Consider the following 14859-nt stretch of genomic DNA (forward strand, 5'->3'; position numbering starts at 1 on the left):
GGATGCCAGAGGGATGTCTGACTGCCAGGTTGGGCCTGATCCCCCAGGGAGCGGGCCTAAACCAGCAGGTGGACATCCTCTGAGGGGTCCCAGACTGCAAGAGGGACACAGGCCGGCTGAGGGACCCCCCGAGTGCACAAATTTTTGTGCACCGGGCCTCTAGTTTGAATATAAGTGGCCATGGAGGGCAACAGAGTTCCTTCAGTGGGCTGTGCTTCCATGACTTCGTGAATGAAGATTTCTCTGCCTACAATACTATTCTTTTACTAATTCACCTTGCTAACTCTTCCTTCAAATCTCAGCTCAATGCCCTCTTCTGAGAAGCCTTCCTTAGTTCTTGGTCTGATCTCATGCCCCTCATCCACATTTCCACAGGCAATAAAGACATAGACAGGCCTGCTTCTAATAGTGATTGATCAGCCTGCCTCTTCTCCACATAATTAAAACTCCTTACTGTCATATCATTCATCAGTATCAACCAGGACCTCACACAAAGCAGGCTTTTAGTAAATGAATAAAACTAAATAATACATATTAAAGAGATATCATCTAAAGAACATTTAATCTATAGCCATGTGAAAGTAAAAAAAAAAAAAAGAATGTGCACACTTGTGTGCATTAACCCTGAGTAAGAATCTACTCCAGTCATAGGAAGGGAGAGAACGCATGTATGAAATCATCTTACTTTTGGCAGATTATGTTAAAAACCAATCAAACCTGCCATTTTCTAATCTCACCAACTGGAAATTATAGACATTCTTTCATTCCTTTTATTCTCCAGCTTCCCTTTTTATTGTCATTTTAAGCGTGAGCTTTCCATAAAGGCCTTCTAAAAATGGGTTCCCTCTGAATATGCCTCCTCTCTCCTGTGCCTCTTCGCTCCCGTCAGCGCTCTGTCCTCTCTTCCCCAGCAGCCCAAAGCCTCGCTCCTGTGTTGCTCTGCTTTTCAATGCTACCTACCCAGCAGAAACACCACCATGCTCTCGCCAGGCAAAGCCATTTCCAGCTCAACATCCTTCCCACTGGCCTCTTCCTCAACCCTTGGTTATCCTACCACCCACAGGCTCCGCTACTCCTGCTCCCACAGATGCGTCCTGTTTCCTTTTTCTAGCATAAACTTTGCTTCCTGTATTATGTGTCATGCGTATCACATCTATTACTTCATAATAATAGCTACAGCTTATCAAGTACTCACTATGCCAGGCACCCTGCACATATTACCCACGTTGCCTTTATGCAAAGGTTAATTAGGCCTACCTTACAGATACAGAAGCCAGGCTCAGCTCTGGACCTGACTGGCCCAAAGTCACAAATGAGCAGGCGGCCACAGCACTGAGGCCAGTTATGACGACTCCAAACAAAGCCTACGGTCTTTCCACGGCAATACCCTCCCTCCCCACTTATCTCGTCACTCCAAATCCAGGGCTTGTCGTTCTTTAAACTCATGGGAATATGACGAAGTCTTGTTCGCCCACCTGCTTGTTCTATTCAGCTTGAGTCTGCAGGGCTTTGAGAAGGATGTTTGCCACATGCTCACTAGCATCCCGTTAGCTAAGGGTTGTTAGGTTTCCCAGGAAAAAAACAATAGCAGTTGCCCTTCCTAAGTATTTACTGTGTGTCAAGCACTGCAGCAAGTGCTTTTGCTCATTTCTCCTTTTAAAACCCCATGAAGGAGGAAAATTATACTCACTTTACATATGAGAAACCAGTTTAGAGAGATTACATCCTTTGTCCTAGTTAGTATGGCAAGCAAGGGTTATGAAGCTCCCGAGCCCCATACTTTTAGACCTCTGAGTGGCCTCAACCAGCTAATCATACCAGCACCTCCTTTTATGGCTCCCCACCCTCCTGCCAGCAGAGTTGAAGAAATTCATGGTACCAGGCTAACCTGGAACATACAATAGCTGACACAAGAGCCCTTGGACCTTCTGTTTGCAGAAAATCCTCAAGGTCCCCACCCTCCCAGGCTGCAACAGAGATCTGGGGAAGGGCCGGTCTGGGAAAATACAGAAGAGGGTAAAGGAAGGCCTTGGGAGTGGAGAGGAAGCAGCAGTGACCAGAGTGAGCAGTTCTCAGGGTCAGGAAGGAGCACAGAGGGGAGGGAAGAAAGCCCTGAAGAAATGGCTTGGGAACCTCAGCAGAAAGAAGAGGCTGGAGTGGACCAACCCTGCAGGGCCAGTAACCACAACTAAGGGAGCCCAAGTCAGTGACGGACTCCAGGGTGGCTCCTCCACACGGGCATTCCATGCATAGTAACTATCCAAACTGTTCACGACATTCAGATAAAATAGGTCTTATTAATTCCTATCCGCCAGGATTTAAGTAAGAAGCTCTCTCGGTTTGCAAGTATCATCCTTCCCAACCCCAAAGGCATGCAGAGACCAGAGTTAACAATCAATATTCAGAGGAAAACAGCCAGAAGATAAAACTTCTTGCTGAGGTTAAAAAAGGGTGGAGATCAAAAGCTAGATCCATTTGACCTAAGCCTCGGCTGCAGGCAAACACTACACATAAAAAGCATACCTACAGTGTAGTCACAGGCTCCATCAGTGAACAGACAGCAGCACAACTACAAGTATTTTAATAAAACCAGAACTCACTGGTGGAGAGGCAAAGCGACAAGGCGAAGAGCTGCCGCAGGCGCTTCCCAAGGCAGAGCCAGCACACAGGGGCACAGGGACGGGGCAGGCTGTCAGAAAAACACAGGAGAGGAGGAACACCACTTTGTAGTTCAACCACATGACTCGACTAACAGAAAAACCTGTCAAAACTGCTACAGGTTTGTGTTGACCAAAAATTCACATTAACCTACTTGTTAAATGCAGCGACAACTAAAACTATTTCAATTTGGCTTTAGAAGTAAAAAACAGAACTGTTATAAAATAAACACAACTACAGGTATTTAAAAAAAGGTCAATGAAATCTTGAAAAACACAAGAAAAAATTAATTTTGTAATACAAAATACTAATGTTTTCCTTAAGCTTGCATTCTCTCCTTAGTAAAAATGCAAAAAGTGGGTACTCACATTTTTTTACTGGAACTTGCTCAAGAAAAGGATGGCTAAAAAACGCTTCTGTAATGAGAAATGAGAACGCAACCTTACTCAGCCGTTGACTAGCAAATAGGTTAATCTTGTTGATGTAGTAAACATAGAGATCATAAACAATTATTAACTCATTTATGTTGCCTCCATTTCCTTTAAATGTAAAAGCATATTATTTTTATAAATCAAAATTATCAAATTATACATAATTCTTAATCAATGAAAATTTTAAAATAATTGTGAATTTTCAAAACATCCATTACCAACACAGCACACCCTGAGGCACTGAGGCAGCCGCTTTCCCATATGTGTTCTCAGCAGACCAGCCAGGAGCACTGGGCTGCGACCAGCCCTTCCTCGCATCTTTTGACCTATGGCTTTTCACTGTCCTAAGAGAAAATCTAGGTAGCTGATTTGTACACTAAATTCTATCCTTCTATCCCAGAAGTAGTCCTGCAGCTGGTTTCAAAAAAATATTTTTTTAACTATTTAAAAAATACATTAATTTGATTTAATTTCTTCACTATCCACCAAGAATAAAAGCTACACAATAAGCCTGATAATAAAAGATAGTAAGTAGCTCAGCCAGTGTTGCTCAGTGGTTAAGGATCAAACTATGAACCAGGAGGTCAGGGTTCGATTCCCGCGCCTAAGCCGGCAGTCAGACATCCCTCTGGCAGTCCGGGGATCTCGCAGTCAGGAACCCCTCGCTCATTACTGCCCGCCTACAGCGGAGGCAGGAGAGGCTCCCGCCACTGCTGCTGCACTCACTAGCCGTGAGCCCGGCTTCTGGCTGAGCAGCGCTCCCCTTGTGGGAGCATGCTGACCACCAGGGGGCAGTTCCTGCGTTGAGCATCTGCCCCCTGGTGGTCAGTGTGCATAATAGCAACCGGTAGTTCTGCAGTTCAGTCAATTTGCATATTAGGGTTTTATTACATAGGATAGGATTACTACAGAAAAAATTGCAAACACATTTTTTTTTTCTAAAAAATTTAAAGATTAGAGTTAATTTGATAAGCATCTTCATTAAACATGTTTTATGGGTTTTTTGGTCTGTCATTTTGGAGTCTTGCTATTTTACATAAGATTGATAAGAACAAGTTAACAAACTATCCCCCAAACAGTTTCAAGGGTAAATGTTCTCTCAAAACCTTTAAAAACTACATAATCCCTATAATATTAAGCACTCTAAGTTCTTTTATTAAGTGGTAAAATAGTATATGAAGATACACTGTGATATATTAAAGTACTGAGGGGGAAATTTTTAGCTTTAATGCTTATATTATAAAAGAAGAGAGGTTCAAAATCAATGATAGTAGCTTCCACCTTAAGCATCTAAAATTCTGAGATAGCCCAGCCAATGTGGCTCAGTGGTTCAGTGTCGACCTATGAACCAGGAGGTCACAGTTCGATTCCTGATCAAGGCACATGCATGGGTTGTGGGCTTCATCCCCAGTGTGGGGCATGCAGGAGGCAGCTGATCAATGATACTCTCTCATCATTGGTGTTTCTATCTCTCTCCCCTCTCCCTTCCTCTCTGAAATCAATAAAAATATATTTTAAAAAATAAAATAAAATCCTGAGACAGGCAGTGGCCTCTAAGGCCCCACAGCCCACTCCCACAATGCACGCTGGAGCTCAGCTGCCGCGGGGCACAAGCACCAGGGCTGCCATGAGGAGGTGCAGCCCTGGGCCCTAAGCCCCATTCTTTGAAGTTAGGAACTTTTCTGCCAGGATTCTGGGGTGTTTCTCCTCCATTCCTTCTTCCAGATCTTTTCCCAAATAGTTCACCAGCCTCAACCTCTCCCCTCTGATATCCAGGTGCCTGTGACATCTGTACTTAGATACCAAATGGCCATCTTAAATTTAACATGTCCCACCTAAACCCTAATCTTGCCCCCACACCTGCTCTAGCCACACACTTTTTCCCAACCTTGTAACTGACAGCTCCATCCTTCCAGCTGCTCACGCCACAAACCTGGGAGTCGTCTTTAAGTCTTCTCTTTCTCTCACACCCCACATCCAATCCATCCAGAAATGCAGTGCCTCTACCTCCAAAAAGATCCAGAATGCACCACTTTCTTCCCACCTCCCTTGCTTTTGCCGAAGTCGAAGCTGCTTCATCTCTCACATGGTGGCTCTCTGGTCTCCTTGAGTCTGCCAGCCTCCTCCTGCCTCCTCACCCGCAGCCCCCACCACAGGCTGTTCTCACCAAGCTCCAAACCGGTCCTTTTCACATTAGTCAGATCCAATTCCAATCGTTCCTCTGCTCAAAACCCTCCAATGGCTCCCCATTACACTTTAAGCAAAAGCCCAAGTCTTTATACGACCTTCCCAGCTCAGGGCAGTGGTATGGCTACTCTGCCTGAAAAGCTCTCCCAGAGACACCCACATGGCACACACACGTCAATCCAATCTTTATTCCAATGTCACTTTCTCAGAAAGGTCTTCACTGACTACCTTAAAATTTTAATCCCCACCACCCTCATTTCTCTTCCTTCTTTTAGTTTTTTCACAGTACTCATCACTTCCTAATAAAGCAAGGAATTAGAGTTATAATTTGTTTGTGTCTCTCCCCCACTAGAATATATGAATCATGAGGGCAGGGATTTTGTTTATTACTCTATCCCCCATACTAAAACATAGCAGGCACTCAATAAATATTTACAAAGTAAGTGAAAGAAAGAGAGAAATAGAAAGAAAAGTGAAACTGACTTTAATTTTCTTCTGAAACCTCTATAGTGTCTTTTTAAAAAATCTTTTCAGAATATACAAATAAAATCAGAAAGCAAGAGAAAATTGAAAATATTACTTACCAAAGTCCATTCTATCTTTTTGGTTTTTCTGAAGCAAACCCAAAAGAAGATTAGCCAAATAAGGGGATGTTTCTCTGGGGATGCTGAGGGAAAGGGGGAAAAAAAACACAACGTAAGTGGTGAGTTTATATACTACATTAACTACGCGACTTTTGCCTTAAATGTGATAAACAAAAATGTATATGCGATTTCACAAACACTACATCTCATACCAATACCATAGGTAAAGCCTCAATCCTCAAAGGAAAAAAAACATACAATAAGGAACTGCCTTTGAGAATGATGCCTGTTATGTGCTCACTCCTGTGGAATGCTGGAATATCTACATGAAGAAAGCACTTCACAAGCAAAGGCAATCTTGAGTTTTAACACAACTGCAACCTGGGACTAACAGTTACTATAGAGTTCTCTATTAAAAAAAGAGCTACCTCCAATTCGTTCTGGAAAAGGCAGAGCTTAATAAACACAAGTGAGAAATAATACAGCTTCCTGAAATCCAACAAGAAAAAGACAAGGCAACTGAAAAAGGAATAGTAGGAATATGCAATTCACAGAATAAAACTACAAAAAGGACATTAAACAAATAAAAAAGAGTCAACCTCACTAAGACAGAGAATAATGCCAAGTAAGCTCTAGCGCTCCGCCCTTTCCATTGGTGAGTCAGCGGTCTGACGGCACCCCCCTGGGTAAGTGTCGGGGAGGCGCCCTCTGTGCTCTATAAGCAAGGAGCAGCCAATCGGGAGAGCTACCTTCAGTCCAGCAGGTCCACTTTAGGGCTCCATCCGAAAGAAACGTACAAATGTGTGTACATTCTCTCTCCTTGTTCCCCCCACTAATGCCTATTTGTAGTAACCAGAAAATAAAAACAAGCATCTGATCAAACAAAACCTGATATTATATATAACTATGAGACTCTGTGTAGCCATTTTAAAGAATGCAGTAGTTGCTGAACAATGTCTATGTTACACTGTAGAGTAGAAAAAGTTGCAGGACAATTTGCAAAATATGATGGAATTTGTATTGAACTATACATGTGTATATAAATATATATATGCATAAACAAGCATTCAAACGTGCAAAAGGAACTTGCACAAGAAAGATTTAGAAGGATACACAGCAAACTCTCATTATCCCTAGCAGGGGAAGGCCTAGGGGAATTTATTTTCCACTTTATGTACATCTATTCTGATTGCATCTCCTTCCTCTCACAGAATATAACTTCCATAGTTTTTCTTTTCTTTTTAAAATATGTTGTATTATTTTTTATATATATTTTTAAATTTTTTATTTCAGAGAGGAAGGGAGAGGGAGAGATAAAAAATGATGAGAGAGAGAACCATTGATCAGCTGCCTCCTGCATGCTCCCTATTGGGGATCGAGCCCACAACCCAGGCATGTGCCCTTGACCAGAATCGAACGCAGGAACCAGCTAGTACTAAATATATTCTTATTGATTTCAGAAAAGGGAAAGGGAGAGAGAGAGAAACATCAATGATGAGAGAGAGATCCCATTGATCAGCAGCCTCCTGCATGCCCCCTTCTGGGGATTGAGCCCGAAACCTGGGCATGTGCCCTGACCAGGAATTAAACCAACTGACTGGTTCATAGGTCAATGCTCAACCACTGAGCCACACCAGCTGAGCAAAATATGTTTTATTGATTTCAGAGAGGAAGGGAGAGGCAGGGAGAGATAGAAACATCAATGATGACAGAGAAACATAGATCCGTTGCCTCCTGCATGCCCCACATGGGGGATCGAGCCTGCAACCCGGGCACATGCCCTGATCAGAATCAAACCAGAGACCTCTAGGTGCTTGAGACGATGCTCAATCAACTGAGCCACAGAGGCCAGGCCCATAGCTTTTCTTTTAAATATATTTTTAAATATATATAAAAAAGAAAAATGATACAGCACTGCACAGGCACCTATGATGCACTAGTAATTTTCTAATTTCCTGTTATAACAAATGTCCTCATTGTCATTGACAAAAAAGGCTCAATAATGGCAATACATAAAACAGAAAGAGTTCAAATAAATAACATTGTATTAACAAAGAGTAAAGCTCAGTGTAATGAAAACATACCTAGGCATTAAGCTTCTGTGTTTTTCATAAAACATCCTTAAGTCTTGAGGACTATTGGCCTGTTAAAAAAAAAAAAAAGGTTTAATTTACTAAATAACAGGGGCAAAAATTCTAAAGCATTATGATTGATGTTTACATTCTTGCTATAGAACATAGATTCTGAACTTGGAAGCCATAGACTGCTGAACAAGCCATAGAGGCCACCAGGAACTTAATAAAAACTCTGAAATGATATGCAAATTCTACATATCTGGGCACTGAGGTCAAACATTCAAGAGGCCTGAAACTTAGATAAGTTTAAGAACCACTATTCTAGAGGTTAAGAACTAATGTTCATGGCCTATCCAACAGGTACACTGTTACTGTGTAAAATCAGGGTGTATTTTAATCTTAAGACCTTCAAGGGATTCCAGGAAGAGAACTAAGAATCCCGCTATTCTTCCGTCTCTCCACAGGAGCAAGCAGCACCCTCCCAGAAAGAGCTGCCGAATGAGTGAAGCTGCTTGTGCAGACAAACTGACTCTAAAAATTAACTGCCTGACCTGGCTGTGTCACTGAGTTTTAAATACCATCTTAGGCTAATAAATTCACTTTGATCCAGCATTCAGATTCAAAAAACCTCTATGCAATTATGCAATACGAACTCAAGAGGAATCATCATGATTACATTCTAGAGGGCCTCTTTTTGACAGGATGTTAGGGCAAAGGAGGAAAGGGAGACAGACTCAAAATAATTTCCATAAAACCTAAGCAACTATCTGGAGACAGTTTCCAGTGATATTCCCAGGCTAGCCGTAGCCCTACTTGGATTCCAAGACCCCAAAACCAGGCTAAGCAGGAAATGCTGACATCACAATTCATACCCACTAGTTTTCAATACCCTGGAAAACCTGTAACGGGCTCAGTCCAACTACAAAGGAAAGGCAGATAAAAAATTAAAAAAAAACTGTTTTGGCTCACTACAGCAGTTTTTGCCTATAACTAAATCAAAATAAGTCACAAAGGAATCAAAAACACTGCTTTCAAAGTATTCTCCATTTTATAAGTCAAAGGCAAATGCAAAATGAGAAGATCCCAAAACTGAGCACATAAGAAAAAGTCAGGATACCTGAAAAGGTGGTTTTCCAACGAGGCATTGGTATATCACTGTTCCTATGCTCCACAAGTCTGCCTTAGCATCATAATGTTGAGACATAATAACCTCAGGAGCCTGGGGTAAGAAAGTTCAAGAGAGAGCATTATGTTATTTACATAATTAATATGCACATATTAATTAACTGGAAAACAAAACTAAAACAAACAGAAAACATTGTACTATTTTCCTAATTAAAATGAAACTGTAATGAATACAGAACTACTTTCTTACACTGACATTTACTGGTAAGTCTCAAAAACAATGTTGCATGAAAAGAAGTTGTAGAAACAAGCATTTTTATATATTATGAAATACAGTAAGAGTACTAAAATAATAATAAAGAAATACACACAGCAATTACAGGATAGAGATTACTTCTGGGGGAGGAGAGGAGAAAAGTAGGAAATGGGAAAAGGGAGAGGTACAATAGAAACTTGGACCGTCTCTGAAATAATCTTTCTAAAAAAGAAATCAAGGCAAACATGGCAAAATGTTAACTTTGCTAAATATAGATGGTAGGAACACGTGTTTGCTATACTATTCCTTTTTTTTCCTGTCATTTGAAAGCTTTTAAAATAACAGAAAAACTGTACTACAAAACACAATAAAAATTATCTTAAAAACAGGCATTTATTTATCTGCTGCTTTGCTATAGCCATTTTCTCACCTCTCATTAGATGCTGCTTTTTAAAAATACCATCAATCAGGACAAGCATTAAACAGAAATGTGAAATATATTAAAGATAGTGAAATTTTATTTTCCAGGCATAACATTTTTATTGTCCCTTGTAAATTTCTTATTGAGTCAATTTCCTTTAAAAATCAGTTCAAGCACTATCTCTAGCTTTAAAGCTATTAGCCCAAGGCCGGACTAATTTCATACTCAAGAAGTACAAAATAATTTCTAAATTATATTAAGTTAAAAATTTTGTATATAAGCAGTAAAATTATGATCAAGAAAGTAAATCTAATGTAAATTTTTTTCAACTTTGATTACTAGTTCCCTTGATTTCAAAGTTGATTTTAGATGAGACAAAATCCTAATTAAAAATAAATCCATTTTAAACTTAGAATTGAAACAGGTACATTTATTTACCACGCAGGATATTTCTAGGCGTAATACTTCACATTAGTTTAGAAGTTTCATAGCCTAACCCAGTGATGGCGAACCTATGACACGCGTGTCAGAGGTGACACGCAAACTCATTTTTTTGGTTGATTTTTCTTTGTTAAATGGCATTTAAATATATAAAATAAATATCAAAAATATAAATCTTTGTTTTACTATGGTTGCAAATATCAAAAAATTTCTATATGTGACACGACACCAGAGTTAAGTTAGGGTTTTTCAAAATGCTGACACGCCGAGCTCAAAAGGTTCGCCATCACTGGCCTAACCCCATCAGACCTGGCAATATGCATATGAAAGAATAAAGAGGAAAGCTAAGATTGTTCGGCTTTAAATGTGACACTGAGTAAAAAATCTTCTACAATATAGGGATCTCATCAAGAGAGACAATATGCAAAAAATTAATGTATCCTACAGCTGAAGAGATGCCCCAAAAGGTGTTTTGTAAGTATTCCCAATATTACACATCAAGTATAGCATGACCATACTTCATCAATTTTTATTTTCAATTTAATCTAGGAGGAAATTTCTACAATAATTAATTTTTAATTTATTTTAAAGTATTTTTTATTGACTGATTTTAGAGAGAAGGGAAGTGAGAGAAAGGGAGAGAGAAACATAAATGAAAGGTACAGTGATGGGTTGCCTGCTGCATTCCCCCTACTGGGAATCAAGCCTGAAACCCGGCATGTGCCCTGACAGGAAAGGAACCTGTGACTTTTTGGTGCACAGGACTGCGTTCAACCAACTGAGCCACACTGGCCAGGGCAATAACTAATTAAAAAACAAAATCAAAACCAATGGGCAAAGATGACTAACTTTTACAGTCCACTGTGCTAAAGCAAAATGTGTCTGTATTATAGCATTATCAGTAACATAATTAATGTTAGTGGCATAAATAACAATTCAGACTCTATAAAAACTGACATCCTACTCGGGAACAAACGTTACACTTACCATGCTATGGCTGTAAACACACAAGAACGCGGACACTCACTCACCATGTACATTGGGGATCCGCACAGTGTTGCAGCCATCATGTTACTATGTAGGTAACGAGCAAAACCAAAATCCGCTATTTCACAAAATAAAAAGAAGAAAAACAAATGATACTTTTGCTCACACTTAACACAGATCATGTAATTCTTCAGGAGATAAAAGGGCACAAAAGAAATTAACAGCCATTGAATAAGACTGTTTACCAAAGAAAAAAGTAGCTACTTCAATTTTGACAAGCTAAGAAATAGTAGTAGTCAGCAATTGTACAAGTCAGTGCTCTGCCAGTTTTGTAACCAAGGAGAAAGCACCAAGCTTTGCAAGGGAAAATGCTAATTATAATACATAATTCATTAATATAGCTCTCATTAAATATCAATACCAGGTGTAGAATTTGAACTGTTTTTGTCCAGCAGATATCAGATAACATTAGAAAATTTTAAAATATTGCTAAGAAATTATTTTTCTAAAAACCATTAAAAAAGTTTTTTAAAAAATCTAGCATTACAAACTGCTTCAAATAATTTTGAGATACAAGAGCACTTAAAAACCTGCCAAATAAGAAGGCTGAACTAAACGGTCTCTTAGATTTCTTATGTTAAAATCCCGAGTTGTAGAACTGGATCATGACTTTGCCACCAACAACTGCAGTACTTCAGCTTCCCTCGGACGAGAAGGAGCGGGATTTCCTGTTGGAATCCTAACCTGAGCCCCCTGTCCAAAATTTAGCATATGCTGCCAATAATGTAAAGTGTTCGCTATCTCATACCTCACGGAACTCAATAAAAACTTTCAAAGTGCATCACAAAATCACTCATTCTCACAAAGCTGAACTATAATTATTTAAAAACACTGAGTCTCAAAAATGTTCTTTGCATGAAACACTGCACAGCCATTTACCTATTTTGATGCGAATACCACTGACACCGGACTTCCTGCGATTGGCGTACGACAGCAAGATGTTCTGTGGTTTGAGATCCCTGTGAATGATGCCTTTGCCGTGCAGAATCCGCATGGCAGCTGCAATCTGGTGCAGGAACACTCTGATGGTGTCTTCACTAAGAGTTCCTTTAGCTGGTAGGAAAGAAGTCGCATAAATATTTAACCACGAAAAATCAAATACCATCTGTACATGCCAGCAATAGACGTGATTTGCTAAGGAGACCATGGAAGAAACTGGATTCAAATTTTCTCCCTTTTTTTACTTTAGTAATTTAAGTCTCTGAAGAGATATCAAAAGTTTTAATTAGTTTGTTGTAAAGGGAACTGATTTACATTTGCATCTTTGTTTTCACTGGTGTTTATGTTTGTTTTTCCTTTCTCATTTCCCTCAATATAACAGGTGCTCAACAAATGTGAGTCCCCTCTACAAGCCAAAAAATAAGTTCTCCTTCATTTTAGTTAAATATCTGGGTCAATGTCCACATTTAATTCCAACCACTTTATGAGTACAAACTTAAAACAGGTGAAATCCTTGAATGGAGAGACTTGGCCATTACTGCCACTTAGACCTGTCAGGAGTCTGTGTTCCCACATCTGCCTCCTTTAACCTCCCTCCTGACTCACACTCCTGTCCCACCACAGGACCCTTCGTAACTAAAGACACCTTTAAGAAGAAGTGTTTTAACCTGTTTTCACTACTATAAAAAGGTAGCAGGAATGTTATTTTTGAGGTAGTCGTTATCCAGTAAGTAAACACTGCAGTGTTTCTGTATGTGCGCCGGACTGTGCAATGCTGAATGGACAGCTTGGTTTGGAGTCAGGGTGCCTCTGCTCAAATCCTAGCTCCTCACCTGCTTTCTGTGTGACCCTGGAGATTATCCCGCTGTGCCCACCCCGCATCCATAAAAAGCAGAAAATAGACCAACCACGTTGGATTTCTGTGACAATCAAACAGGATAGCACATTTAATAATGAAGACTTTAGATAAGTACATACTCAAATATAGTCAGTACACAAATATAAACTTCTTATTGCAACGAATCTAAAAGTCACAAGTAGCCCTGGCCAGGTAGCTCAGTTGGTTAGGCAGTGGTTCTCAACCTTCTGGCCCTTTAAATACTCTTCCTCATGTTGTGACCCAACCATACAATTATTTTCGTTGCTACTTCATAACTGTAATGTTGCTACTGTTATGAATCGTAATGTAAATATCTGATATGCAGGATGGTCTTAGGCGACCACTGTGAAAGGGTCATTCGACCCCCAAAGGGGTCGCGACCCACAGGTTGAGAACCGCTGCTCTAAATCATCCATACAACTCTTGAATATGTTCTATATAACCTTTCCATATGCAATTAAGATAAAGAAGCTAAAAATAACATTAACACTTGGAACAAATGAAATATTATGGTTTTAAAATCATCTTAAAGGCATGTTAAATGATACTTTGTATCTTTTTAACATCTTGAAATAAAATAAATCCCTTTGGTTTAAAATTATGGAATACTGCCTGGCTCGGGTGGGTCTGTGGATAAGTGTCAACCCAGGAACCAAGAAGTCGCTGGTTCGATTCACGGTCAGGGCACACACCTGGGTTGTGGGCTTGATCTCCAGTGGGGGGCGTACAGGAGGCAGCCAATCAATTATGTTCCTTTCTCATCAATATTTCTATCTCTCTATCTCTCTCCCTTCCCCTCTCTCTCTAAAAATCAATAAAACATATTTGAAAAGTAAACCTCAATACACTTGTCTCTCGGTATCACTGGGGTGACCCCCTGCCACTAACAAAATCCATAGACCCTCAGGGCCTTTTATAACAATGTACACTGTTGGCACCCTGCATCTGTGGATTCCCAACCTCAGATCAAAAATACTATTTCCAGGGATCTGGTCAAGATGACAAAGTAGGTAAGCAGTGTGCTCACCTCTTCCCATGACCACATCAAAATTACACCTAGAGCCCTAGCCAATTTGGCTCAGTGGATGGAGCATCAGCCTGCGGACTGAAGGGTCCTGGGTTTGGTTCCAGTCAAGGGCACATGCCTGGTTGCGGGCTTGATCCCCAATGGAGAAAGTTTGGGTTTTTTTTTGTTGTTGTTACTGTTAGGTTTCATTGCTCTACTGATGAAGTTCTCGCTGTTACTCCCATTCTCGTATTATATATAAATCACAGCCAGCCCTCATAATGACCTACACAGTACCAAGTAGATGTGGCAGGGTCTTAAAATAGTTAGCATTTCTTTCAGATGATGATGATTTGCCCCAACAGTTTATTTTAAAATACAGTACATTGGGAGACAGAGGGTGTGGGCCTTCTTTGGGGGAATATGGTTGAGCCCACGTTTCCCACAGAATAAAGGCAAGTGCTTAGTTACAATCCATAAAATAAAATCAGTTATTTACACAGTATTGCCATGAATATACACACATTTTAAATGCATATAATTATTTCATATTTCACAATAGGATTTTTTATTTTGTTACTCATTTTTTCATGTTTCATTATAACCTTTTAAAGATGCCTTTTATTTGTCACTAAAGGCCCGGCGCACGAAATTCATGTGCGGGTACGGTCTCTAGGCCTGGCCTGCAATCAGGGCCATCTTCCCCAGCTGCCCGCAGCCGGCCCCGCCCTCCACCCGCCACCCACCCCTGGTTCCCCATTCGCCATCAGGTGATCGAAGCCTGCCGGCCAGGGAAAGGGACCAAGAGG

General features: G+C 40.3%; 1 protein-coding gene across 1 annotated transcript in view; it reads right to left on the minus strand.

Annotated features, from left to right (window-relative positions):
* The window catches only part of ULK2 (unc-51 like autophagy activating kinase 2), a 110854-nt gene that overhangs the window by 58060 nt on the left and 37935 nt on the right, over positions 1-14859 (minus strand). Inside the window, exons 7-13 of the mRNA XM_014542812.1 lie at positions 12105-12278; positions 11210-11283; positions 9053-9154; positions 7945-8003; positions 5861-5943; positions 3027-3074; positions 2601-2689 (exon numbers count right to left, since the gene is read on the minus strand). Coding sequence (XP_014398298.1) covers positions 2601-2689; positions 3027-3074; positions 5861-5943; positions 7945-8003; positions 9053-9154; positions 11210-11283; positions 12105-12278 — 629 coding nt within the window. The remainder of the gene's footprint in view (positions 1-2600; positions 2690-3026; positions 3075-5860; positions 5944-7944; positions 8004-9052; positions 9155-11209; positions 11284-12104; positions 12279-14859) is intronic.

Source organism: Myotis brandtii, unplaced genomic scaffold (assembly GCF_000412655.1).
Source record: "Myotis brandtii unplaced genomic scaffold, ASM41265v1 scaffold314, whole genome shotgun sequence".
In the NCBI taxonomy this organism is placed as follows: Eukaryota; Metazoa; Chordata; class Mammalia; order Chiroptera; family Vespertilionidae; genus Myotis; species Myotis brandtii.